The following is a 26,565-nucleotide window of genomic DNA, read 5'->3' as shown; positions in this document are numbered from 1 at the left end:
CTTAATTCTACACCTAAGTTTTCATATTAATGCACACACTCACATTTATTATACTATTTGCATTTAGATACCTTTTCAAATTAACTGTTCTTTTGCAACAAAATTAAACACCTCAAGAGTCTTTTAACAAGGGCACTTGTTAGCCCTTTTTCTTTTTTCTTTTTTTTTTAAAAAAAATTTTGGGACTTGGCATTTCAAGCTAAATTGAATCAATTGCTCGAAGTGGATTGTGAAATTCCTTTTTAAGGTCACGTATTACCTATTTGTGTGCTCTCCCTTAAGGAATGGATTTTCAGAATGTGCATTTAAGTATTTAGGAAGGTTCCTTAAAAAAAAAAAAAAGTTATTTAGGAAGGTATCATTATGTCAAATATAAGTAACAGGATGAATAGTAAGCAAGCCGTCGAATTTAACAGGATGACAAGTATTTAACTATTACTCAGGTGCCGGAAGGATTGAAGAAAGATCCAAATTTCTACTTGTCCCAGAAAATAATCGACATAACACAATTTTTTTTTTGTGTTAAAAAAAGCTAAAAATGCTGATGATTGGCCAAAATCTTTCGCCGCCTTCTTTACGTGCTGATGAACTGCTCCAGTGCTTTTTAAAGGAAATTGCGGACTCAAAATGAGTAATTGAAATGATATAATAATTCATGGATCCAAGCTTATAAACTAAACTTCCGTTACTTTCCGAACGCATGTAGACCTTGGAATGTCAGGGATTAGGATCTTTTCCATTGAATTTCTTTTCATAGTTTCCTCCATTTATTCGCATCTATTATTTTATCTCTATAAATCATCTAATTGTGTTATTATTTTTCTTTTAATTTTTAGATCAACATACTAAAAATTGATATTCTTTTAAGAATATTTTGACATTTAATTTACACGAAACATTTAAACGGTGGAAAATGAGTCAAAGTAATGATTAATCAGAGGGTAAAATTTAGTCAATTATATATGAAATTTTGTGTATAGCTAACACAACTGATGAAATATACTATGAATAGTGTTAATTTTCAAACATATTTTTTAAATTAATTTTATTGGGTGTAAGGTGGAGAAATCCTTTCCAATGCGACGAAGAGAAGCTTTGGTACGGAATAAGAGCTGAAGCTGTGATCCTTAAATGCTCCGAGTACTAACAGAGGATGTGTGAGAGACAACTGGACATGGTTACCCTCCTCGTTGACTGCGTATATGTAGACATAGTCCAAATGTTGAAAAACCTAAAAGATTGAATTTTTGTCTGGTGCCTGATTGCAGTAGAGTTCCAGCAACTAAATCGGCGAAATTGCTCTGATCGACAATGATCACAAACTGTCACAAGGCTTTGCTTGTGAAACTCTAGCAAATTTTTGAAGCATCAATAACAGCCCCGTAGTTGATTCCTTCTACTTGTTTGTTGGATTTCTTGTCTGCAATTAGCGAAGGTGTTGTAGGAAAGCCATTGGATTAGGACCTACTTCATTACTGATCAGATGGTTCTGCTAATGAACCTATCATTCCACCTTGTTTCATTCACCTCACTAACCTATGGTGCTTTGACCCCACATGTTCCTTGTCCTTGTCCATATGATTGCTTACTGTCTTCTGTTGCAGCGAGTGCATTAATATTTGGATACTAACTATACAAGTTGAGGATAAATCAATGCTTCTACTTTATTTTGCTAGATGAAAAAGGGTGGAGATTTTCACCAGTAAATTAAAGGGAAAATATACGTTTAAGATCGTCACTTGACTTGGTTAAATACTTGCATCCCAGCCAGACGGTAAATGTGTTTGCCAGAAAAAGAGAAGGCCCCGGAGGGAGAGGAGGGGGTAGATAGGAAGTAGACTCCTGCAATCTTTCGTCTATAATGCGTGCTTCATATCCTCATTATCGTTGGCAATTCTTGGGTTCAAAAAATTTGTAGTCCATCCTCCATTATCACTTAGTATGCGTCAGGTTCGTCATATGAACCTTTGCAAGCACTTGATCATCTGATTGACCATCTGCGAGGCAGATTACACATTGTTGATTAAAAGACGGGTACCATGGTTCTTTTCTTGTTGGAAGGTTGCAGAGAGCTTTCTTTATTGAAGATTTGAACCTTCTGGGCATTGTATCTTGGTGGCCCTGGAGTGGGAAGGCTAGTTTAGGCAGCTTAGCAGACTGCTGACTCCCAAAACAGATCGTATAGGTTCTTAAACCACAGCTGTCTCATTAGTTTACTCTTTTCCAACATTAGAAATCTGGATTTTAAACTCGACGGCCCTTCAAGATTGACCATCTGGAAGGTAGCTAAGAGTTTGTTCATATGTTATTGCCTTGCCTTGTGATTCAATATCCACTCTGAGCTCGTCCATTGGATTTATCTTCATTGACGCCTACTATTTTCAAACTCTATGTATGATCGTCTACAAGAATTTATTTAGACGAGAACGATTGCTGAGGCCTGAGTGGAAAGTTATAATTCATAGTCCACCATATATATGTTGGTTTAGAAACCACAGGTGGACATACCAACTCTGCTTTTCAGATGAGCTGAATCCATAGAAACCAAAAAATGGATAAATTTGATTTAACTTGTATAATTGTTTTGTAGCCTCTGAATTTCGCTAAATGTAGATTTTTACATGGACTATTCAGTCCTGATCTCTTCTAGGTAAAAAAATATATAAAAAAAATTTAAAAAAAAAGAAGAAGAAAGATAAAGATAGTAAAGCTCTCTTGTCAAAACTGCAGACTCTTTTTGGTCTAACTAAGCCTTTACTGGGAGTTGAGTCGAGAAGTGAGATCAACAAAGGCATCCTCGTTGCAGGGAATTGTTAGACCCCCCATAGGATGATCATAGCCAAACTCTTCCTCTGCTTTGCGTAACAAATCCTGAAACGTAGGATGATTCAAGTATGATATGGGAAGCACAAATCGCTTCTTTTCCATCTCTCCTACGTACACCGCAAAATGGCCTTTAGGAACATCTGATTGACGATTTCTTTGCAGAAGAGATTGCAGTTTGTAGAACTGCCTAGCATTGGCAATCATAGATGGCAAACGGATCCCCATGAGAACGAGTAATTACTTCTTCTTCTTGTTGTTTTTTCTAGTTAGAAAGGGAATCTTGAAAGTTGAAGCTTGATTTGTAAAAGAAGTGGATCGAGTGGTTCTTGGTATGGTAAGTTGGAGGGTTTGTGGATTGTCATGTATTTATAGCCTCCTTTGCTATCTGCTCTATGTTACTGGTACTTTTGCCTTTTCCGTAAAATAATACGGGACTGCAACTGTTGTGGAAAGATGACGCGGTATCAAACTATCAAAAGGGTTGATGATCATGAATCATGATGGAGAGGGGCCTCAGCCTCAATTATTGAAGCCTCACATGGCTCTGCTCAAGACTCCAATTTTCCATGCATCATCCATCAGAACGTACCCCACTTGCCCCAGCTGAAGTAATTTTATTTTTCTGAACTGAAGAAAGCATTCCGGGCCGCAATTGCTGCTAATGCCTCCAAAACCAAAACCGGCGATCGTACAACGGAAAGCTTTGACAACATATAATTCATTATTCATGTGGGTTGGTTCTGATTTTTATAAGCCAAGTTGCCTGCGGAAGGAATGCAAACTAATTTGTAGCCGACAACCGAGCGCCATGTGCTGCTTTCAGGACATTTATCAAACTCTCTGATTGCTAATACTACTCGATCACACTGGATATATCATATATATAATAGTCGGAGTGGATTCATGAATTACTATGTGTTTTTGGTTAACTTCCTCTTGAAAAATATCCAATAATTTTTGTCTGAGGGAGCTGTTCTTTCGTTTCGTTCCATGAATTACTTTGCTTGTTCTGTGGATCTCTCCCAAATGAGTAGAGTACAGTAATGTCAATCCTCACAGTTGGCGGATTGAGATTCCTCGAGGGTATATGGAGCTTAATGAGACCTTTGCATAATTCATTTTAGTTGTTTATTCGGAATGCCAGAAGCAAAAATCAGCTTCTCATATTGAGTATTCCCATCCCCAAATGCAGTTGCCACCTGCCCACCATTCTCCACGTTCTGCAGATCAATCATTAACTGACTCAATGAGCAGTGACTTCCAAAATCAAAGAAAAGAAATCAGCTAATAAGATTCGTTTTCTTTTCAAGTGCTCACACAGATTTTCGACTATCAAATCGTCCAATCCAATATTGGATTGAAATAAGGGCGTCCATATATACCTGCCCCACCAACCATTAAAAAGAGATAATAATTGGATCATATTCATGAGTTTAGTCCTCCTGATGAGCACCATCTCCTCCATTCTCCGTCACAAATGCACACGTCCTTCCAAGTACATGCGATATATATATATTTTTTTGTAATCATTACCCAATTATCCAAGTACTATTTGATGCAATTTGCTGCTATGGGGACTTTGAAATCCAGGTCCTTCCTTCCTATCCGGAATGCCAGCTAATTTTTTTTTTCCCTTTTTCCGACGGCTTTTTCGTTACTGCAGTATTTAATGGTGTTGTGACAAACTTCAATTTATCATTCACTTCATCACATAGGTTTTAATGCATGATGATACATAACTTCTGTTCAAAATTTAAATTCCTTTTTCACATATAGGTCATGCATCCAAATCCGTTACTACGATAGAAATTACCCCAAAAATACTAGTATATATCATGCAAGCATTTCAGGAATTATGAACTTAAAAATATTGTCTAGGTATAGAGCTACACACACAATGGGGCACCTGAAGCACATCCCCTGTTGCCCCAAAAATATATTCTTCTAGTAACCATAAATAAATTTCATCTCCGAATGCACTTGGGATCCTCGGTGACATGCATGTCAGCCTCACAAAAAAGTAGAATCAACCTATATGCATGGTATAGCAGTATCGAGCAATCCCTTAATCGTTATTGTGTAGGAGAAAAGATAAATATGGAATTGCAACAGAAATATGATAATTGGAACATTTTGTTTTTCCTCCTTATAATTATTTCTTTTCTCGGCCATAATACTGCGTATGCCATCGCAGCTTCCAACATGCTGGGCGCAGAAAATTATTTGCTACTAACAAAAATGATGCAAATTTTCCGCCAGAAAAACCCAAGTTTCAATAGATGGACTGGCCTGGGGCTGCAATATGCATTGTAACAGTAAAATTCCCAACAATGAAATAAGAGTAGCAGTCTTATGTGTGTCATATTAATTAAAATAAAAATAAGATCCCTATTTAATTTCTGCTTTTCCTCGTTAGCTCAGCAGTCATTCAAGCGAGACGCCATATCAAGAAAGGCATTTCTGCTGCATGGGATGGTGAGGCCTCCCATGGGATGATCAAATCCGTTTTCTTCCTCTGCACGCCTCAATAGATCCAGGAACAAAGGATGCTTCAAGTAGGACAGAGGAACCACAAAGCGGTACTTATAAGACACTCCAACGTAAACTGCCAAGTGACCCTTTGGGACATCTGCATTGCTGGATACAGCAGTTGGTGATGCATGGCCGCCATGCACACCAGCTCTCGACCTAAATACTTGCTTTGCATGAACCATGGCAGCTATCAAGCGAATTCCCATAGCCCAATTCTCTAGATTGAAGAGAAGGATATGTATATATGGGGACTTTGATGTATAGGTTGAAGAAGAATTAATACTTGGGGGGTTGCTGTATATTTTTCTGCAACTGAGTTCTTGTTTATAGGGAATAATGGTGGTTGAGTAGCATAAAAAATAAATAATGGAAGTCCTATGAGACTACAAAGGCCTCTGGAGTTAGCCATGCAACAGACGTGTCCGCAGCAAATTGAACCCCATGCCCAATATCGTGGGACCAAGTTACGCCCTAACCAACAAGACTAAAGACTGTGCTTCTTGCATTATTGAGGCAGGGAGCCAGGGAGGAAGAGCTCATCCTCACAACGCTACTCCCTTCTTCCCCAACTTGTATGTGTGAGGAAATTCCTCTTCTTAATTTATTGCTTTAATTGTTTAGTGTTTTCTAGCCGCGGTTTTGAGGGGTGAACCGCGACCGCGGCTGGTAACGCATTTCCTGTGTTCCTGATCATCAAATTATATATATCCTTAATGTGTTGCTGATATCAAAAGCATTCTACGTTTGTACGTACGGGCCCTATTATGTTCCCTGCCAATCTACGTACATTTCTTCCTTTACCACCAAATTAAGCCATTTGCATTGTTGTGTCTCACCATCGTGAGGACCCTGATTAGACGAGTGGCAAAATTATTGTTGTGCATTAATTCTGTCTATCTAATCAGTAAGGTGATAAGAATTGATGCATATATGTTAAGTCAGCTTCGATGGAGGTGGGTTCATCCTGACCTGGAGCTTGAGGTCCAAAACTGAAGCATGTACGGCATTTGGATCAACCCATCAGCTGGTTGATTACCAACTGAAAAGAACATCAATTCATGGGTTCAGGTCAAAGGATCGAATCTCTTAACTCGCATTCTTATCCAAGATATTTTGAAAATTTCACTGACGGACGGATGCAAAAACACCTGTTTCGTCCGGTGAGATTCAGTTTTTTCTAAGTTTCTCATTAACCCTCTTAGGTTTACCCTTCCTCTTAGTGCAAAGTAGAAATAGGTGTAGAATAGATATTATTGTATCCAAAAAAAAAAAGAAGATATTTTCAGACATGAAACTGATCTCTTCATGGTGCAATTTAGCGTTGCTTCTCAAATTAAGCGAGAAATGTGACACTGGTGCAATGTACGTGTGCACTTTGACCATTATAGCATCCACAATGCTATTACACTTTGTGGAGTGTAATCCATATGCCACGTCAGCATTCCACTTTCTCCTCTTTTATTACACTTTCACTCACAATGGATTACACTCCACAAGGTGTAATAGCATGGGTCCACAATTAATCAAATATTTATTTTAATAATGCATAACTCATATCCCATAAATAAATAAAGTAATTTTTAAAACTAATTTTGTTATTTTTAAAAAATAAAGTACTAACTTTCGTTAAATTTTGTACATTTTGAATTTTTTTATTTTCTAAAAATGATATTATTAATTTTTAAGTTTGAATAATATATCTTTTTCTATGTTTCAAAAATAATATATTGTTATTTTTTTAAAAATAATTATGTAGGAAATTAAACAAATATTTGATACTTCAAATGCGAAGATATCATAATAATCCATACTTAATTAATAATTCGAAATGTAATTAGTTGAACTCCATAACATAATATTACATAAGTTAAATCAAATAAAATACAAATAATAACAAAATGAATACTAATTTTCATTGTCATTGCCTTCGAATCGTTCCCAAATATGCTCGACCAAGTCTGATCGAAGTTGATCGAAGTCTGATCCCAAATATGCTTTGTGCTGGAATTTTACCGTTGCCATAGGGCCCACATTCAATGGATTACACGCATCATACATGTGATGCGTGTAATCTCCATGACACGGCTCCAATGGGGAGCCGTGTCATGGAGCGGTGTAATGGCTCCCCATTACACCCCCATTGGAGCTGCCCGAGCAAGCAATTTAAGTGAGGTCTCTGACTCAAATTCCGAAAGCTACCTAAACAAATATTAGGTGCCATCCTTCGCGTGTGGGATGAAGAACCCAAACTAGCTAGCTAGATCAATATTCAAGTTGCCAGCTAACTACTGAAAAATCAGGTTTCGGGACTTTATTGGAGGCAAAAATCTTCACTGCAAAATTCTAAGATATGATAAATGTAATGAAGAAGAAGCCGACAGATGATACATTCATTTATTTTAACGTAAGGGGCGTCAACAGATAAAGGCGACGAAGATGCCAGTCGAACAATTAATGTCGTCGGATAAATTCTCTCTAAGTCTGTGGCGGAGATGAGGCGCATCTCCGGGAGTTGGGACGCACGTATTTGCCTACTATTTGCGTGGGCCTAACATTTTTTGGTTCAAATACAATTTATACATCTAGGAAAAGCTTTCCTCCTATACGAAGTTTGTAACTATAAAAATTAGTACAAATGTGAAGCTGCTCTACCTTGGTTTCCATTTCACTGTAGGAGGATCCCATTGAGCGTTGTTGTGAAGCCTGATTTCTGCCCTGGTTCTCAGCCCCTGTCAAGTCTATTCCCAAACAAAGTCGTTAAGTGAAAAAAACCAAAAAAAAAAAAGGAGAAAGATTAGTTTGTGAGAGAAAACGAAAAAAATGAAAAGAAAGGAATTTTTAAAATTATTTTTTCTGAAGTTGACAAAAGAAAAGTCATTTATTGCATTCTACTTCTTTGAGATTTTATACGTAATTTCTTGTTGTAGAAGACTTCTCTCGGTTTTTAGTGGTTTTCACCATTTCTTCCCATTTTGCAGTAAAAATTTTTGGGCTAGAGTTTCTCTTCTTTTATTTCCATTTATTCGGGGAAAATTAGCAAAGCGGAACTGTCATGTCAAAGTAGTGGGTTCGATTCTCATTAATCTATTTCCTTATGAGCTGCAATACCAAAAATCTCCCGAATAGTAGAAAATTGGACTCTTTTTTTTTAATCTTAAATTGCTATTGCAATATGTTTCAAATGAAGCCTAACTTGCATCCATAATAAATTCTCAACATTTTCAACTTTTAACTCTTTATTTTTTTTTTGAAAGAAAAGAAGAAGAAGAAGAAAAGATCAATAATTTATGTATTAAACTATTTTCTCGTTTTACAAAATTTTCGTGTTTATCTTCCAAGGGTACACATTCAGGCTATTCAGCTCAAAAAATTGGAGGGTCTTAAAGCAGAAATTTTAGCAATATGCAACACTTGTATTGTACAATGTGGATGACACAATCGGTTGCATTCCCAATCTGTATACAAAATTGAAGAGACTCAATTAGAGGTCTCTATTGTTAAAATTAGCTCAAAAGACGTACAAATCAATGAAATCCTAACACTAATGAACATGTAATGTACCAACGGATAGGTTAAAGCTAGCCTCCATGCAAGGGGCACATTAAAGAATTCAACACAGAAGTGAGATTGATGAAATAATCTTCAGAGCATGGAATGGTGAGACCTCCCATGGGATGGCTGTACCCAAACTCTTCCTCAGCCCAGTGCAACAAGTCTTGGAACAAAGGGTGGTTCAAGTAAGAAATTGGTATCACAAATCGCCTGTATGTTTCCCCAACATAAACTGCAAAATGGCCTTTAGGAACGTCATTAGTTTTCGAAATGCTTCCCTTTTTTGGTGAGATAGTCTGGCGAAGCTTTTCTTTAGCTTGAGCAATTCCGGCTAATTGGACGCCCATTTGTGGAATAGATTAAACGGTAAGGAATGGAGAAAGCTTAATTAGGTGATGAAGACTCTGAAGTACCTTGAAATGTGGATGACAGCTAAAGAAAGCGAGTTAATTGATGAAATGTCATCTTAGACGCCTCAACATATATAGCATCTGGAAATGGTAGAAAGAGGGAGCACTTGGGGAGTGTAAGCTAGTTGAATTATGAGAGTTGGCAAGCACATCGGGTGAGGAAATTGGCAAGGGATCACATGGTTCTGCCTAATCTATTTTGACACACATTGCCCTACCACTTTGAGCTTGAGGAACCACAAGCAGTAATGCAACTTGATAGGACTACTTTTTTCGCTAATAGCTCCACATCTGTTGCACTAGGAAAGCATTCTCTAACCTTTGAAGATTTGTTTGTTTTTTTGACACCAAACACCACTTCTTGATATCACAAACAATATTCTCCAGTTCCAAAACACATTGAACCTAGACTTTTATATTCAGGTGGTATGTCTATGCCAATTATGTCGAGGACTCGTGGGGCTTGTCTAATGTGCAAGACTCAATATTACATCTGTTTGGAATCTGATTGCACAGAGAAGTACCTAGATGATTTGGACTCGTCAAGATTGACAAAGGCAGACAAAGTATAACCACAATTTCAGAAAACTACCAAAGCCAGATTAAATACTTTTTATAAAGAAAAAGTTCATCCCTTCACTCAATTTGGTATAGTGATCAGTGGTAACCATTACTATGCTTGTCGCCAACGGTCCTAAAATTGTAATTTGAGCTGGCTGGCTAGTAAACCTATTACAGTAAAATTGCTAATTATTCTGCTAGTGCTGATGGAAATTGCTCAAGAGTAAATTGAAAAATCCACAGAAGTAACGAGTTTCAGTTGTAAAATATGGTAAAATGAACTCAAAAGTATGTGGCGCCTTAAAAAAATATGAGTTAGTCCTAAAAGGAAAGGGGCGTTTGCCGATTGATGTTAGATCAGTTGACTGCTCCTGTGCAGGCAATATTGTGCCCGGCATCATTCCGTGATTTGACTCCGAATTTCAGATTTTAGCCCTCTCTTTGGTTCACGCTAGGATTACAATCAATACTCAGTTATATGGCTGGTTGTGGAGTGGGAACATGAACATGAAAGACAAGTGGTTCAGAAAATAGCGTAAATTAATCAGGACATAAGAACCAGAAAAGGCAATCAGCTTATGACTTGTTCAACTCGTTATATCTCTGGATAAGATCAATCTTATATGATAAAGAACATACTTAGTGTTGATATATGCCAATTTTTCTACAAATTTTATTAGGTAATGTTTGATATCAAAATAATTTAGTTAGTAGAAAAATAAGTCTTATTAGGATATTTGTTAACAAAAAAATATATATTAGTATGTTAAGTGTTAACGAATATTTTACCTATGATTTATCAGGTAGAAAATCATGTTATCAAGTAATTTTTTGTTGAGACTTTTCAGAGAATTGTTAGTTGAATTGTGTTGATTTGTTTCCTTATAAACACTATCAATCGGGTGTCTATGACTGAAGAAACAAACTTATTTTCCAATTTCATACAAGTCTTTTTATAAGTCATTTTTGCAACACTAAGATGTTGTTACTAAGTTTATGCCCCAAAAAATCAATAAAGTGGTATCAAGAGCCTATATCTTAAGGATTTTAGTCTTTTTCTGAGAGTGAGTGAATCTGGTAAGAATCACTTTTCTTATTATAAAATTATACACTCAAGCTTTCAACATAAAAAAATGTTAGGAAACAACTTCTTATCCAATCCTTCAAATTTTATTGGTGACAACTACCAAATTTGGGTTGTCAAAATGAAATCCTATTTGGTGGCGGGTGATATTTGGGATATGGTGGAAACAAATTCAGTTCTTGAATTGTCAGAATATCCAACTATTGCAGAGATAAGAGTTTATAGGGATGCAGTAAAAAAGAGATAAAAAATCATGACGTGCATTCATTCAGCAGTTTTTAATACAGTATTCATAAAAATTATGACTTGTGAAACTGCAAAAGAAGCTTAGGATACTCTCAAGGTGACTTTTCAAGATAATGACAGAACAGAACAGAACAGATGCAAGTCTTGAATCTTAGGAGAGAATTTGAACTCTTTAGGATGAAAGGCACAGAAAACATTAAAAAGTACTCTGACAGACTCTTAAATATTGTGAACAAAATCAGATTGATTGGAGAACAACTTTCGGATAATAGAGTTATGGAGAAAGTCTTGGTGAGTTTACTAGAAATATTTGAAGTCAAGATTTCTTCTGTTGAAGATACAAGGGATCTCTCTCAAATGACCTTATTAGAATTGATCAATGCTTTAGAAGCATCAGAACAAAGACGAGTCATAAGAATTGAAGAAGTCATTAAAGGTGCTTTTCAAGCAATAAATAAGGATCAAATTCGACAAAGTGACAGAAACAATCAAGAGAAAAATAGCAAAGATAAAAAGAAAATTGGCAAAAGTCCTCCGTATTCACACTGTAAGAAAATCTCACATCTTTCAATATATTGTTGGTTTAAACCTAACCTTTAAATGAGACATATGAAGAGAGTATGCAATAATTAAGGAAAAATATGACATCAAGGCCAGATGATTGATGAAGATGCGGAGCAACTTTTCATGGCCACTTGTTTGCAAGCAATAATTTCAGTATTGAAACTTGACTAATAGACAGTGATTGCACTCATCACATGGCATATGATGAATTTATATTTAGAAAATTTGACAAATCGCAAATCTCCAAAGTCAAAATTGGAAATGGAGGTTATATTGAGGTGAAAGGCAAACACAGTGTTGCTGTTGATTATGGTTCTGGTACTAAAATTATTTCTCACGTTTTGTATGTACCTGAAATTAATCAAAATCTGTAAAGTGTTAAACAGCTATTGGAGAAGAATTATTCTATCATCTTCAAAAATAGGACTTGTGTTATATATGATCCCGTTGGGAATGAGTTTTTCTCAATGAAACTAAAAGACAAAAAATTTTCTTTGAATTTGTCAGAAATTGGCAATTCTACGGTGCAGTATCGTGAACTAAAAAATTTAGATGTTGCTAAAATTCAGGAGGAAATCATTGATGAGGCAATTGAAGGAGCTTACGTTGTGAAGGTTCATGAAAAGCTATCCAAAGATAATGGGGGTGACAAAGTTGATAAAAAACCATACAAAAATTTGAAAAATTGTTTTATATCTGTAATAACAATCATTTTTTGTATTGTGAATTTCTTCTTCACGCTCGTCTATTATGTATAGGAGTTTCACTTTCAAGTTGTAAAGAAATCATTTGGATATATCAGAAAATTTGGTGTTGAAAAACATTGCAAGATTGATGATCAGATTGCAGACATTTTTATGGAAGTCTTGCCCAAAACAAGATTCAAAAATTTGAGAAGCCAATTCAAAATTTGCAACAAAAGTGACAAGAAGGAGTGTTAATATTAGATTATGTTTGATATCAAAATAATTTAGTTAGTAGAAGAATAAGTCTTGTTAAGATATTTGTTCAAATATATATATATATATATATATATATATATTGGTTTGTTAATAAATATTTTACCTATGATTTATTAGGTAAAATATCATGTTATCAAATAGTTTTTGGTTGGTGTTTTTGTTAAGATTTTTTAGAGAATTATTTGCTGAATTGTATTGATTTATTTCCTTGTAAACACTATAAATAGGTGTTTATGAATGAAGAAACAAGTTTATTTTTTAACTTCATACAAATCTTTTATAAGCCATTTTTGTAACATTAAGGTGTTGTTACTAATTTATGCCTCAAAAAGCCAACACTTTGTCAACTGGTTTTATACCTTCCAGATTAACGACATATTTCTATTATTTTCTCTTGCATGTGTCAACAAACCTTTCCGCTATTAGTAAGTGCTATCAGCATGTTGAGATCACCCTGTTATGTCTTTGTAAACTGGATGCCAGAACAAATTAACAGTACTACGTAGTATGCATGATATTTAGACACCGACATCTGCGTTCGTTCAGCATATGAGGGCCACCAGTTTTGGCCCTTGTAGCATCATAAATCCTAATGCACAAATCGATGGGTCTAACAACCGTTCTTATAGTTCATTTACAGTTTTCCCTCCTGGGTGTGAAATTACAGAGACAGTAGGAATCACTAGTGTTACTTTAATCTTAAAGGACTTGATTCAACTTCCTTTGCTCTCCGGGGGAACCATAGCACCTTTTGACCAGAAATTTGCCTCTGATAGATGAGCATCCAAGTCGATCAATAGGGGAAACATTGTAACAAATGCGAAATCCAACAGCAACGATTGCGGTTCCTGTTGGGCTAAATTCATCACTATTGTCTGAACAAGTGAATGGTTGCCTTTTTTTTTCTTTATTTTTTTCATTAATGATGAAATGAACCAGGCCTATAGGATGATCAAATATATCATTCTCTTATACTCGCTTTCTTCTCCTGAAATCATTCTGTTTCAGATAGGGTGGTAGCAGGGAATCCTTTAGGGCTCCAATTTGTAGTACAAAATTTGCAGAAATTTTAGTTGTTCAATATAGATTTTCAGCACAGTGGATGCTATTAGTGCTGTTACCTTTACCAGCACTAATAATGCATTGCAATAATTACACGTCACTGTGAGTTCTAACGTCGACAAATACCCTTAATTTAGGTTTTGTCTAACGTCACTGTTGAATTCTGCTCTGAAATGCGTATGAAACATGATTTAGCGAGGTTTTCAGCATGGAGATTAGTTGGTATTATTCAAAAACAGTAAAATCTAGATTAACTAAGAAAGATTATTACTGTATTATTTCATCGCCGAATGCTTGCCAAACTATAAAGTACTTTTAAGGATGAAATCTGGACTTGGGACGCTTCAAAATCTTTTAGCTTATGCAGTCAATGAAAGCGGCCACCCGGGCTTAATATCTTCAATTTCAAAGGAGGTCCTCTGTCTCTATTCTCTATGTTCAAGGAAGTGGTAGACCCTGTACTCTTTGACCAATTTACATGGTTCTGAATTCTTGATCATGAGCTGGGAGACAAAACCATGTGACACCCTGCCTGCTATTATCTAGATCTTTCGGGCATCCATCAGTGACTTTCCTGCTCAACATAAAGCATCTGATACCAACTACAAAGTTGTCATTCTTCCATATATATACCCTCGTAAACTTGTTTCATAAGCACAGAAAAGTGTTAAAATCATAAACTTAATTTTTTCTTTGTCCAGTAAATCTTCTTTTTCCTTATCTTATACAAGAAATAATCCAGCCTGAAGAATGGCCATCCGTCTTCCTCGAATTGTTCAAGCTAAGCAACTTTTTAGGCAGTATTCATTCACAAAATGTAATGCTGCTGCCAGTGCCACAGCTTGCCTAGATGTCCCAAAGGGATATTTTGCTGTATATGTTGGAGAAAATGAAAGGAAACGATTTGTGATTCCCATTGCTTACCTGAACGAGCCCTCATTCCAAGACCTGTTGAATCGAGCTGAGGAAGAATTTGGGTTTGACCATCCTATAGGAGGTCTGACAATCCCCTGCAGAGAAGACACTTTCATTGATATCACTGCTCGCTTGACTAGGAGCATGAGTTAGCCAAGCCAGACGTAGAACTTCGGCACTGCTTAAGCTAGCAAATTTAGGCACATTTTTGTAGCTTGATGCAAGCCAATTTTTGTTGTACAGCCTTTTTTTCAATCTTCGCAATAGAAGATTGTGGACAACACAATACCATCTCAACAGTCAGAAAACTATTTGCTCATTTTCCTGAAGCCGCGTGATGGAATATTAAATTTGTATGCATTCTATTCCATATTGAAAATTGACGGTAGAACATGAATGATTAGCATTATTTTGCTTCCAATAAACATTGTTGGAGTTCCAATGATACTGCAGTTAGTGAACTAATCCCCTTGGAAACCTCAAGGCTTTACGCTGAAAGTTTTTGTCAAACAACAAAAAGGCGTGGTCTTCTACTGACCAGGAATAGTGGGCTTCCCGCTAGATTTGAGTGAAGGCGTGTCTTCCTGAGCTGGATGAACATCACGCCTCGTTAGATGGCTTGCAAAAAAAGTACATGAATTTCAAATTTTCGTTAAATTTACACCTCTTTTGTTTCTTCGGAGTACCCGGTAAACCTTCTACTCGGCCACTGTAAACTTGACTGATTCTTCCTTCATTTTAACATCTATACTGTGGAAAGCCAGTGAAGGCTGATGTTTTAATTTGGAGAATAGATCCTCCTGTAAACCAACTTCTTCCAAGACCTATTGCATGATCCTTTCTTTAAATAGCAAAAAAAAGATACAATTTTGGATTGACTCCTTCAGAATCAATTCTTCTTTATCGACCACATTGTTTTCTCAGCCTTGCCATTCATCGTTCTGTAATATTCTTTGAAGAGGTAATAGTATACTTTACTTTGCAGGGAATCCCCAACGTTGAAATTGAATGTTGATTAATAGTCTTTGTGATGGTTCAAAACTTATAATGCGGTTCATCTCCACAGTGGCTGTGTTATTTTTAATTTCTGTGTGTGCTTAGTCATAGCCTTAAAAAGCATGTACTTTGTTGAAGCTGTCGTCAGATGAAGTCTTTTGAAGCATGTAATCTTTGTCCTAAAGTTAATTTGTGACACAGTCTCATTTGGAGATGATATTCATTGTGCTAGAGTGCTCACTAAGCTCTGGAGGAATTCATCTTCAATACAGATTTGATTGTTTTTTTTTTGGCCCCTTCTGTATTGGTATCTTGCCTTGGGAAGACCAAGATCAAATGGAAGCTATCTCATTTTTTTTCAATTATTTGTTGTGCAGGTAAAGAGTTTATATTTTTCCAACTTAATTTTCATATGCTTTGATCTTTTGACTAATATGGCTCATTATTGATGTACCATAGGACTTAATATAGACCTTCCTATCTTAGGGTTGCAGTTAAAGCGTCATCGTCTCTGTAGAAGTAAACCAATTATCACCACAAGAGAAGATAGGAAATTCAGATGTCTTCTCCTGTCTTAGTTAATTTACTAGGACTTAGGATGCGTTTGATAAAACTGAAGTCTGAAGTCTGAAATCTGAATCCATTAAATTCTTGAATTGTTAAGTATTAAATTTAATACATTTGAGTGCATATTACATTTAGTGATAAGTGAATAGCTTATCACTTAATTTTAGAAGCAAATTTTGCTTAGAAAATTCAGTGTCAGTTAATTAATTCAGATATTTAATTTTTGGTTATCAAACAATCTGAATATGTTAAGATTTAAATTCATTAAATTTAAATGCTAAATTGGGTTATCAAATAGGCCTTAGCTAAAACATCACCTGCATCAAGTTTATAGGTATGTGCCAAGGGATACGTGTGGCATAGAACATATCATGGTTTCATTTTCGTTTGGAGGCACTGTCATGGGATACCTAGTCATTAGTCATATATGTGTTCAAAGTGGCCAAACTTTGCTGCAAGTTCTTTTGTTGCAATTTGTAAGCTTGGAGACATCAAACACCGCTAAAACTTCTGTTGCAGCACAATGGTTAAGCTGGCTATCAGGATGCCTTAAATTGTTCAAGCTATGCGAATTCTGGGGCATGTTTTTTCTATACTAGTAGCTTCTTATGTACCAATAGGCCTCTTTGCTTTCTATGCTGGAGAAACCAAGAAACAGTTTGTGATACTCTAATCTTATCCAAATGCTCCTTGATTCCAGAATTTGCTAAGCTGAAAGAAGAGTTTGGATTTGTGTATAATACCGAGAAGAAGAAGAGGGCGAAGGCGGTTGGGGGGGGGATTGTTTACTATGCCATGGAGGGAAAAAGTCTTCATTGGTCTTACTTCCTAGTTACACTGTCACAATTGAAAATGTGCATTTGGTTTATGAGGATGGTCATTCCGGCTCCGCTTAGTCTGGCCGAACCCCATTCCCCGTCAGTCTAATAACGGTCACCTAGGCCCTGACCAATCGAGCCGAGGCTTTCACTACTCGGGGATGTCTACCCGTCCTAGTCACCTCGGATATACTCCGCCCACGAATGACTGAGGTGGTCGCACCCAATATCTGGAAGTGGTGCTATGTTTGACATGACAACTTAGGTCCTGTCCAGTGTCCTGACACCTGCAGAGTGAACAGGACCTCTGTCACACTCTGTCCACTGCCCAGAGTTGTCCAGTCAGATTGATATGCTGTCTCAATTGAATTTATGGGAACTTGGACCCCACTGTCCTTTCCCTCCACACTGTCCCATATAAATATCAACATGTCCCACTAAGAAGGGGGTAAGAAAAACTTATTACCTTTCTAAGAACACTACTCCACTTTCGATTGTAAAAAAAACTAACTAGATCATCGGAGAAAAACCGGGGAACTTAGCCCCGTCTCTGGTAAACTGAGCAGGTGATATCCGTGCCGCTGCACCTCAATTAGGAGATTACCCCAGTCATCCGGTGCAGCTCTCCAAGTCAGAAATCAGCTCTTCAGTTTATATAGGAGTTGTAGATCTGATGCAAGATACTTGCTTTTCGGGTATGAAACTTTTTGGTCCATTTTCTTCCTTTTCGCCTCAGTTCATCTGTCTCACAATACTTACTCCAGTTGCAAGCGAAAAATTTGAAGAGAATAAATGTGACATGATGCAGTGTATAGACTTTTCACCAGGGAAGTGATAGCAAAAATTATATATAATGCGACACCTCTATGCTACAGAGGCAAAAAATTATATATAATGCGACACCTCTATGCTACAGAGGCAAAAAATTATATATAATGCGACACCTCTATGCTACAGAGGCAGCTATGGGTACTCGAGGGGATATTTGGGGCACCAGCACCACGGGTTTTTCCATGTTTGATTTTTTACATACTTGAGGAATAGAATTTTGTGCTATTCATCAAAGAAAACTCGTAGAGTGGAGGCAGAAGCCCCACGTTTGGAAAGTCAAATCCTGTTGAAATGGTACCTTTTGAGTGAAAGAGTTTCACAACTCTGATTCAAAAGCAACTGTACAAAACAATCTGCTTGCTCTACAGTGAAAAAATTGTGTTTTGCTATACCAGCTAACAACTAGGATTGTTTAATACTGCGTGCCGTCTCGGCTAACTCATATTTCTACCCAGGCGAGAAGTGAGATCAATGAAAATGTCTTCTCGGCAGGGGATTGTCAATCCCCCCATCGGATGATCAAAACCAAATTCTTCCTCAGCTTGGGTTAGTAATTCTTGGAATTCAGGCTCATTCAAGTAAGCAACGGGAATCACAAATCGCTTCTTTTTGCTTTCTCCAACGTAAACCGCTAAATAGCCTCTTGGAACATCTACAGAAGCTGAAATGGCAGCATTAGATGTCAACAGAGAGCGCTTAAGAATTTGCTTAGCTTGAATAATACGGGGCAAACGGATAGCCATTGTTCTACAAGATGCTTCCTTGTATTAAATCAAACGAACAAAAATAGAAGGATTTAAAGGAAAAAGAAAGCTTGTATGATGTTTTATGAAGAGCTGTGTTAATCAAGAAAGTTATGAGCGTATATATAGAAGCATGACCATTTTGTTTATGTGGTAAAGACTAAAGAGGCTTTCTTTGGACATCAAAGACAGGAGTAATGAGATTGAGCCATCAACATTATCACATGGTTTTGCCGCTCAACTAATGATCAAGATTTTAGAACCACGTATCCTTTTGAAGTGTAGCAGGGCCGACAACTTTCTTTAACATACAGCAAGGAGGACCCCTTTTGAACTTGAAGTGTCAAGATTGAGAGGTTCAATGATTGCACACCAGAATTTATTAGGCTAAAAAACCTTTTTACCAGCTAATTCTTACTGTAATCTCAAGGTAATTTACAAATTTGGCAAACGTTAGAGGATGAAATTTAGTACCTAATGGAATCTGTGCTTATTCACTATTCGTCCTTATAGTTATTTTGAGACTGTATCAAACAGATATACAGGGCATTACAGCGTTCTTTTGGACACAATGTACTTCCTCACATAACTGGTTTTTTTTTCCCCTATTCCTGATTCCGTTTGGCCGCCTACAGTTGCCTTAAACAGAAAGAATTGTTTGGTCAAGGACTCAAGATGACGAAGGATTTGTGATGCAGAGGTCAGTGGAGGCCTGCTTATCTAAGGTCTGGAAGCTACAAAGAAAGCGGAGAAGTAACTTCGAAGAACCAGAGATGAAAAGGATTTGTGTATTTCTTAGTAACCGAGAGATTATAGGGAAAAAAAGAATGAAAGCTATGAAAAGACAAGTGAAAGGCTATGACAAGTTTTCTATATCCCCCCTTGCCTGGCTCTAACTTTTCTATTTATAACATTCTATGCCAGTCAGCTAAGAGCGGCTATCAACTGCTGCTGACGTCAAAAGATTCCTTACTAACAAACTTATTAACAAACTACAACTGCATGGAAAAAATATCGTCTGCATAGCCGTAACTAACGTCTCTGCATGGCCATAACTACTCCAGCTAGCTGTATTTTCCCACTGCATTTCCGTTGCTGCATTCGGCATCATGTGGGCTAACCAAGTGCGTGTATCAATACCCTCCCCTTACAAGGTCCTTGTCCTCAAGGACTGAAATTGGGAAACTGCAATTGAAGATCCTGTAAGTATTCCCATGTTGCATCCTCTGGAAAGCTGTTGCTCCATTGGACTAGCACTTGCGTAGCCGCGGCCCTTCCACGTTTGGCCAAGCGCCTGTCCAATATTGCTATAGGCTCCAACAGAAGTTAACCCTGCTGTGAGACCCCAGCTGGGATGCGAGCCTGAACGTCCCCTGAACCCACCTTCCTTTTGAGCATAGAAACATGAAAGGTATTGTGAATACGAATGTGTGCGGGCAGTGCCAACCTGTAGGCCACTGTGCCAACTCTTGCTGTCACCTGAAATGGACCAAAGTAGCGTGGAGATAGTTTCTGTCAGTGATGACTCCTCAATGAGTGTTGTCTATAAGGTTGAAGCTTGACGTAAACCCAATCACCAACGCTGAATTCTCTTTCTGTTTTATGTTGATCAGCCAATTGTTTCATTCTGTGTTGTGCCTTAGTCAGGTTGTGGCGTAGAGAATGAATGACCCTCTCCCTAGCATGTAAACTTCTGTCAACTGATTCTACTGATGTAGCTTCCGGTAAGTAAGGGACATGAAGAGGTGGAGGTTGGCCATAGACTATCTCATAAGGAGTGAACTTAGCAGATGAGTGATAATTGGTATTGTACCAGTATTCTGCTAGTGGTAGCCATAAGCTCCATTCCTTAGGATGATCACTGGCCATACATCTCAGATAGTTTTCCAAGCATCTGTTAACCACTTCCGTCTGACCGTCACTCTGAGGATGGTAAGCAGTAGACATGTTCAACTTGACATGTTGTAACCTGAAAAACTCTTGCCAGAAGGAGCTCAAAAAAGTGGGGTCCCTATCACTTACAATCGTCTGAGGTAAACCATGCAACCTGTAAACCGTATCCATGAATAGCTGAGCAATTGAAATGGCTGTGTAAGGATGGGCCGCTGCCATAAAGTGCGCATATTTGCTGAGCCTATCAACCACCACCAGAATCACCTTCTTGCCATGTGAGGGAGGCAAACCTTCAACAAAATCCATAGAGATGTCTGTCCAGATCCTATGAGGTATAGGCAACGGTTGCAGCAACCCCGGATAAGCTGCATTATCTGATTTATGCCTCTGACATACATCACAAGAGGCTACATGCTGAGCCACATCCTTAATCATGTGTTGCCAATATAAGACCTGTTTAAGTCTCCTGTAGGTCACCTCTACTCCTGAATGCCCTCCCTGTGAACTGGAATGCCACAAGGAAATCAGCTTGTTTCTCAACGCCTGATCGTTGCCTACCACCAGTCTGCCTTTCCTTTTTAGTAATCCTTGCTGCCAGGAGTAGCTACCAGGGAGGTGTTCATTGTGAGCTACCTTTTGAATCAGCTCCTGAATGTGTCTATCTTGCTGCCAACTGTGTTGTATATCTTTGATCAGTGAAGATGTGATAGTGACCAAAGCATACATTGATCCTTCCTCGAGTGGTCTTCTGGAAAGTGCATCTGTAACAATATTATCGCATCCCTTTTTGTATTGCACCTCATAGTCAAACCCCATTAGTTTGGCTATCCATTTCTGTTGCAAAGGTGTGTGTATTCGCTGCTCCATTATGTACTTCAGACTCTGATGATCCGTTTTGATAGTAAAGTGCCTGCCCACCAAATAAGCTCTCCATTTCAAGACTGCAGTCACTATTGCCAACATTTCCTTTTCATACACAGATAGAGCCTGATGCTTGGGACCCAAGGCCTTGCTGAAGAATGCCAGAGGTTGCCTCCTTTGCATCAGCACTGCTCCAATTCCATTTCCAGAAGCATCAGTCTCCAGTATGAACTCCTGAGTGAAGTCTGGTAGAGTTAGGACAGGAGGCTTACTCATGACTTCCTGCAAGTGCTTAAAAGCAAGAGTGGCCCCCTCCCGCCACTTGAACTGGTTCTTTTTAAGCAAATCTGTTAATGGTTTGGCAATTTTTCCATAGTTTCTTATGAATCTCCGGTAGTATCCAGTGAGCCCCAAAAATTCTCTTAATTCTTTGATGGTTCGAGGTATAGGCCAATTCATGATTGCAGAGATCTTCTGTGGATCGGCCTGAACTCCGTTGGCATCAATAACATGTCCCAAATAGTCAATCTGTTGCTGAGCAAAAGCACACTTGCTTTCCTTTACCTTCAAAGAATGCTGCCTTAACAATCCAAATACGATGTTAAGGTGTTGTAGATGTTCCTCCCACTCCACACTATATATCAGGATGTCATCAAAAAAGACCAGAATGAATTTTCTTAGGAATGGCCTGAAGATATCATTCATCAAGCTCTGAAAGGTTGAGGGAGCATTGGTTAGCCCAAAGGGCATAACCAGAAATTCATAATGACCATCGTGAGTTCTGACAGCTGTCTTCTCCACATCTTCAGCCTTCATCCTGATCTGGTGATACCCAGACCTTAGATCCAACTTGGTGAAAAACTTTGCCCCATACAATTCATCCAGCAACTCCTCTATCAAAGGAATAGGGAACTTATCCTTTATCGTGGCATTATTCAATTGTCTGTAATCAACACACATCCTCCACGAACCATCTTTCTTTTTTACTAACACTACTGGAGAAGAAAAAGGACTAGAGCTGGTTCTGATAATGCCACACGCCAGCATCTCCGTCACTAGCCTTTCGATCTCACACTTCTGGAAGACAGGATATCTATAGGGCCTCACATTGATAGGTGCAGTTCCCTCTTCAGAGTAATTTTATGGTCATGAGACCTTTCTGGTGGCAGATTGTTAGATTCATGAAACAAATCGCTGTACTCATCCAACAAGTGTTCAAGTTCTACTGAATGGCGTACCTGATGTTCACTTATGTCGGTGGAGATGGTGCGGAGAGATAGTGGTTCTGAGGTAGGGTCCTGAACTACTCTGATCAGGCATAACTGTGCCTCAGCAATCTGCTCAGGCTTTTGAAGGAGCTTTTGCATCTTCTTCTGCCGGATTAGCTGCAATCCTTGCTGTTTGATTCCTCTTAGGACCACTTTGAAACCAGCTTGCATAAATTCCATCCGCAGTTCTCCAAAATTCCACTTTACATCACCGAGGGTAGTCAGCCATTGCATGCCCAGAACTAGCTCACAACCACCTACTGGTAACATAAGTAAGTCTGCCTTGAACTCTTGTTTTTGCATTTTCCAAGTGAAGTCCTTGCAAAGGTCCTGAGTGGTCAACTTATTCCCATCAGCTACTTCTACCACCAAGGGATCAACCCTCTGTGTAGTCAAACCCAGCTTCTGCACTATCTTAGGGTGAATGAAATTATGAGAGCTACCACAATCAATAAAAATGTTCACAGGCTGCCTTCCCACATGACCAGTGACTCTCATAGTTCTAAAATTAGGAACACTCATGTTGGTCATAGCATTAAGAGAAATGTGTGCCAGTTGACCTTCATCCAGTGTGTCTTCTTCACTACCTGATTCATTCTCCTCCTCCCCTGACATATCATCCCAAACCTCCAGCCTGTGGAATTGTTTATTACCACATCTGTGTCCAGCTGTGAACCTCTCATCACACCAAAAGCATAACCCCCTAGCTCTCTTCTCATCCATTTCTGCTCTACTCAACCTCTTGAAAGGTTTCTTAACGACTAACTCCTTCTGCTTCTCATTACTAGGTAGTGCTGGAAAGGTAGGTAGGGGTAGGAGTGGCTTAGAATCTACCTTCCATTTGTGACCAGATGGATTGGCGTGGAAGGAACCGGAATTACTGGTATGACCTGGATAACTTGTGAAAGGTTTGGATAACCCCTTCCCTTTCTGCTGCACAAGCACCTTAGCTTCTTCAATCTTGGCCAGGGTCCTAGCATGCTGCACATTTTTAGGCATGAACATCCTTACAGACAGCTGGATTTCTGGTTTCAACCCACTCACGAAACAGCTTGTGGCGTAGTCCTCAGGAAGCTCCACCCTGTTGAGCAGCTCCTCAAACAGGTCGTGATACTCCTGTACTGTCCCAGATTGTTTCAAGCTTTTAAGTTCCCCCATTGGATCGTCATACAAGGAATCTCCAAACCTGGAGGACAATTCTCTTATATACTCCTCCCAAGCCGGAATCTCCCGTGTGAGTCTGGATCGCATGAAAATTTGGTGCCACTGGAAAGCTTTTCCCTCCAGATTCATTGCAGCTATTTTGACCTTCACCGAGCTTGGCGTCTCATCTATTTCGAAAAACTGCTCACACTTGTACAACCATCCCCTAAAATCCTCCCCATGAAATTTTGGGAAATCAATCCGGGATAAGCGAGAGGGAACATGGTAATTCCCTCGGTTGCTGTTTGAAGAATCCGAATTATGAGGGGAGTCATTGCCTCCTACTGGACCCTTCTGTGTATGTAATTCAATCACCAAGTTCCTTAGAGCTTCCATCTCCCTCTCGAACTGTTCCTGTTGTTCCTTCAGCATGGCGCGAACATGTTCCTCCATCTTTCTGACGTCTTGAGACCTAGTGCCCTCTGCCATTGGTGAACTAAGCTGGTTCAACCTAGCTCTGATACCACTGATGCAGAGGTCAGTGGAGGCCTGCTTATCTAAGGTCTGGAAGCTACAAAGAAAGCGGAGAAGTAACTTCGAAGAACCAGAGATGAAAAGGATTTGTATATTTCTTAGTAACCGAGAGATTATAGGGAAAGAAAGAATGAAAGCTATGAAAAGACAAGTGAAAGGCTATGACAAGTTTTCTATATCCCCCCTTGCCTGGCTCTAACTTTTCTATTTATAACATTCTATGCCAGTCAGCTAAGAGCGGCTATCAACTGCTGCTGACGTCAAAAGATTCCTTACTAACAAACTTATTAACAAACTACAACTGCATGGAAAAAATATCGTCTGCATGGCCGTAACTAACGTCTCTGCATGGCCATAACTACTCCAGCTAGCTGTATTTCCCCACTGCATTTCCGTTGCTGCATTCGGCATCATGTGGGCTAACCAAGTGCGTGTATCAATTTGGCTTTGAAACGGCGAGGCTTTCCGGAGACCCTTCAAATTCTTTACAGTTGATCTGAGAAGCTTCGAGTCATGAGCTTGAGAGCGCAGACGCACATTCTTCTCTTAAAACTCTTCACCATCTAAATGTAAAGAACCCAGAAACAATATGCTCATGAATTCTCGCGAGCAAAAAATTGGTCTCAAAGGGAAATATTCGAGTTGGTTCATTGGTCGTTTTACGAGTCTCTTGCTGAAAACCTTGAAGACTGACAACTGTTTGATGTTATTCCCATAATAAACATTGTGCCAGTAAATAATTCATTACTGCCTTTGTAATGACTCTGTGTTAATATGAATTGCAAACTAGAAGTTTGATGTTTACGATGCCTACACGAGCATGTACGACTGCTGGAGTGGCCTGGAATGTCGTGGCATGATCCCATAAAAGGTTTCAACTTCAAAGTTTCAACATTTTTGTCGAGTTGTCATGTAGGCTTGCTACCATATTATGGAATGAAGGAAGGTTAGTAATTCATATCAGCCACTTCATTCATGCTCATACTTGTGCTTGCAGTTCTTGTCCTTTTGACATTTTTTTCCCATTGGATTCCTTGGATGGGGAATATGTCTTCCATCACTGCATTTTGCCTATTTTCTACAGCATGTTTTTGGTAGGATTCTGGAAGCCTTGTTATCTACTAATGACTTCATAATTTGAAAAGGAGATACTTCTCTGATGCATTTATTGAGTCTAGAGTTCTTTTGACATTGGGAGTCATCAATCTGGATACGTTATGAAAATTTGAAGACCTTGAATTTTAATTTTTTGTAAAGACATATTAGGCCAGTGGCAGATGATGGCTGGGTTCAATCAGTACATTGCCCAACTTGCCACGCGAACAATTTGGCTTACTGTGTCGAACCATCAACAGACATGATATGCCTTACTTGTCTCTGCCAACGAAATGATAATTCCATCACCTCTCTATTTTTATGTCAAGAACACACTAATGCAAAATATTTTGCGTAAGAAATTTTGCTTACTATATGTTGAACAACCAATGAACATGGCATGCCTCCTCGTTTGTCTCTTGCAGAACTGTGTGATGCTCAACTGCTCATTATCTAACTAATTCAGGTTAGAATAGATTGAAACCCATTTTGCAAGGTAACCTGCTTTGCTTAATATGTAGAGCCATGAACCAACATGATATGCCTTCCTTGTCTCAGCATAAGTAGTGATGCTAGTCTTTTCACTAGTTTATATCCAAAGAACATTTTCATGTGATTTGCCTACTACCCTAACCTTCTCTGCTTGTAAGTAGTTGTAACAAATTATAAAACTTTTGATCTATGTGGCTACTTGGTCATTGCAATCAAACAAAACAAAATAATTAAACAACTGGAGAAGTTAATGCAAATAGCATCTGGCACCTAGGTCATCAATTATCTATTACCACCATCAAGGTCTGATGTCTATTTCAGCAAGGCACAGCCATGTTAGACCCAATAATATACGTTATTGCCTGGACCACCATGTCGAATTTTTTTCACCACTCCCTGATATCTAAAGATTGATTTTCTCATAGTGTATATATATCTACTCTAACACAAGCCAAAGCTAACTTAGAAAAACCTCTTGTTTTCAAACAGCAAGTATCAACCGAGAGTTGGAGTCTTAGTATTTTACCAAGGATAATGGGCATCCAGGCGCCACGAATTTTTCATGCTAAGCAGATCCTTAATAGAATTCTTGAAAATCCCCAAGGTACAG

At 38.4% G+C, this 26,565-nt stretch overlaps 5 protein-coding genes across 5 annotated transcripts; 1 reads left to right on the top strand and 4 right to left on the bottom strand.

The window, feature by feature from the left end:
- Positions 1 to 2,538: 2,538 nt before the first annotated feature.
- On the bottom strand, positions 2,539 to 3,171 carry LOC113760123 (auxin-induced protein 15A-like). Its single transcript, XM_027302694.1, has one exon. The coding sequence runs from the start codon at positions 3,049 to 3,051 to the stop codon at positions 2,755 to 2,757; it is 297 nt and encodes a 98-aa protein (XP_027158495.1). The 5' UTR covers positions 3,052 to 3,171; the 3' UTR covers positions 2,539 to 2,754.
- A 2,072-nt stretch (positions 3,172 to 5,243) lies between these two features.
- LOC113758477 (auxin-induced protein 15A-like) lies at positions 5,244 to 5,564 on the bottom strand. Its single transcript, XM_027301320.1, has one exon. It carries the CDS (start codon positions 5,562 to 5,564, stop codon positions 5,244 to 5,246), a length of 321 nt encoding a protein of 106 aa, XP_027157121.1.
- Positions 5,565 to 8,714: 3,150 nt separating this feature from the next.
- LOC113762792 (auxin-induced protein 15A-like) lies at positions 8,715 to 9,329 on the bottom strand. The gene has a single exon (XM_027306389.1). The coding sequence runs from the start codon at positions 9,255 to 9,257 to the stop codon at positions 8,937 to 8,939; it is 321 nt and encodes a 106-aa protein (XP_027162190.1). The 5' UTR covers positions 9,258 to 9,329; the 3' UTR covers positions 8,715 to 8,936.
- A 5,156-nt stretch (positions 9,330 to 14,485) lies between these two features.
- LOC113762835 (auxin-responsive protein SAUR23-like) lies at positions 14,486 to 15,033 on the top strand. The gene has a single exon (XM_027306452.1). The coding sequence runs from the start codon at positions 14,550 to 14,552 to the stop codon at positions 14,865 to 14,867; it is 318 nt and encodes a 105-aa protein (XP_027162253.1). The 5' UTR covers positions 14,486 to 14,549; the 3' UTR covers positions 14,868 to 15,033.
- A 2,304-nt stretch (positions 15,034 to 17,337) lies between these two features.
- Positions 17,338 to 18,669, bottom strand: LOC113758465 (auxin-induced protein X10A-like). Its single transcript, XM_027301312.1, has 3 exons — positions 18,378 to 18,669; positions 18,225 to 18,288; positions 17,338 to 17,503 (listed from the first exon to the last, which is right to left on the bottom strand). The coding sequence occupies exons 1-3, from the start codon at positions 18,667 to 18,669 to the stop codon at positions 17,338 to 17,340; spliced, it is 522 nt and encodes a 173-aa protein (XP_027157113.1).
- Between the last annotated feature and the right edge of the window lie 7,896 nt (positions 18,670 to 26,565).

Source organism: Coffea eugenioides, chromosome 2, assembly GCF_003713205.1.
Source record: "Coffea eugenioides isolate CCC68of chromosome 2, Ceug_1.0, whole genome shotgun sequence".
Lineage (NCBI taxonomy): Eukaryota > Viridiplantae > Streptophyta > Magnoliopsida > Gentianales > Rubiaceae > Coffea > Coffea eugenioides.
The sequence above is the reverse complement of the archived record's forward strand: the minus strand, read 5'-3'. Positions and strand labels throughout refer to the sequence as shown.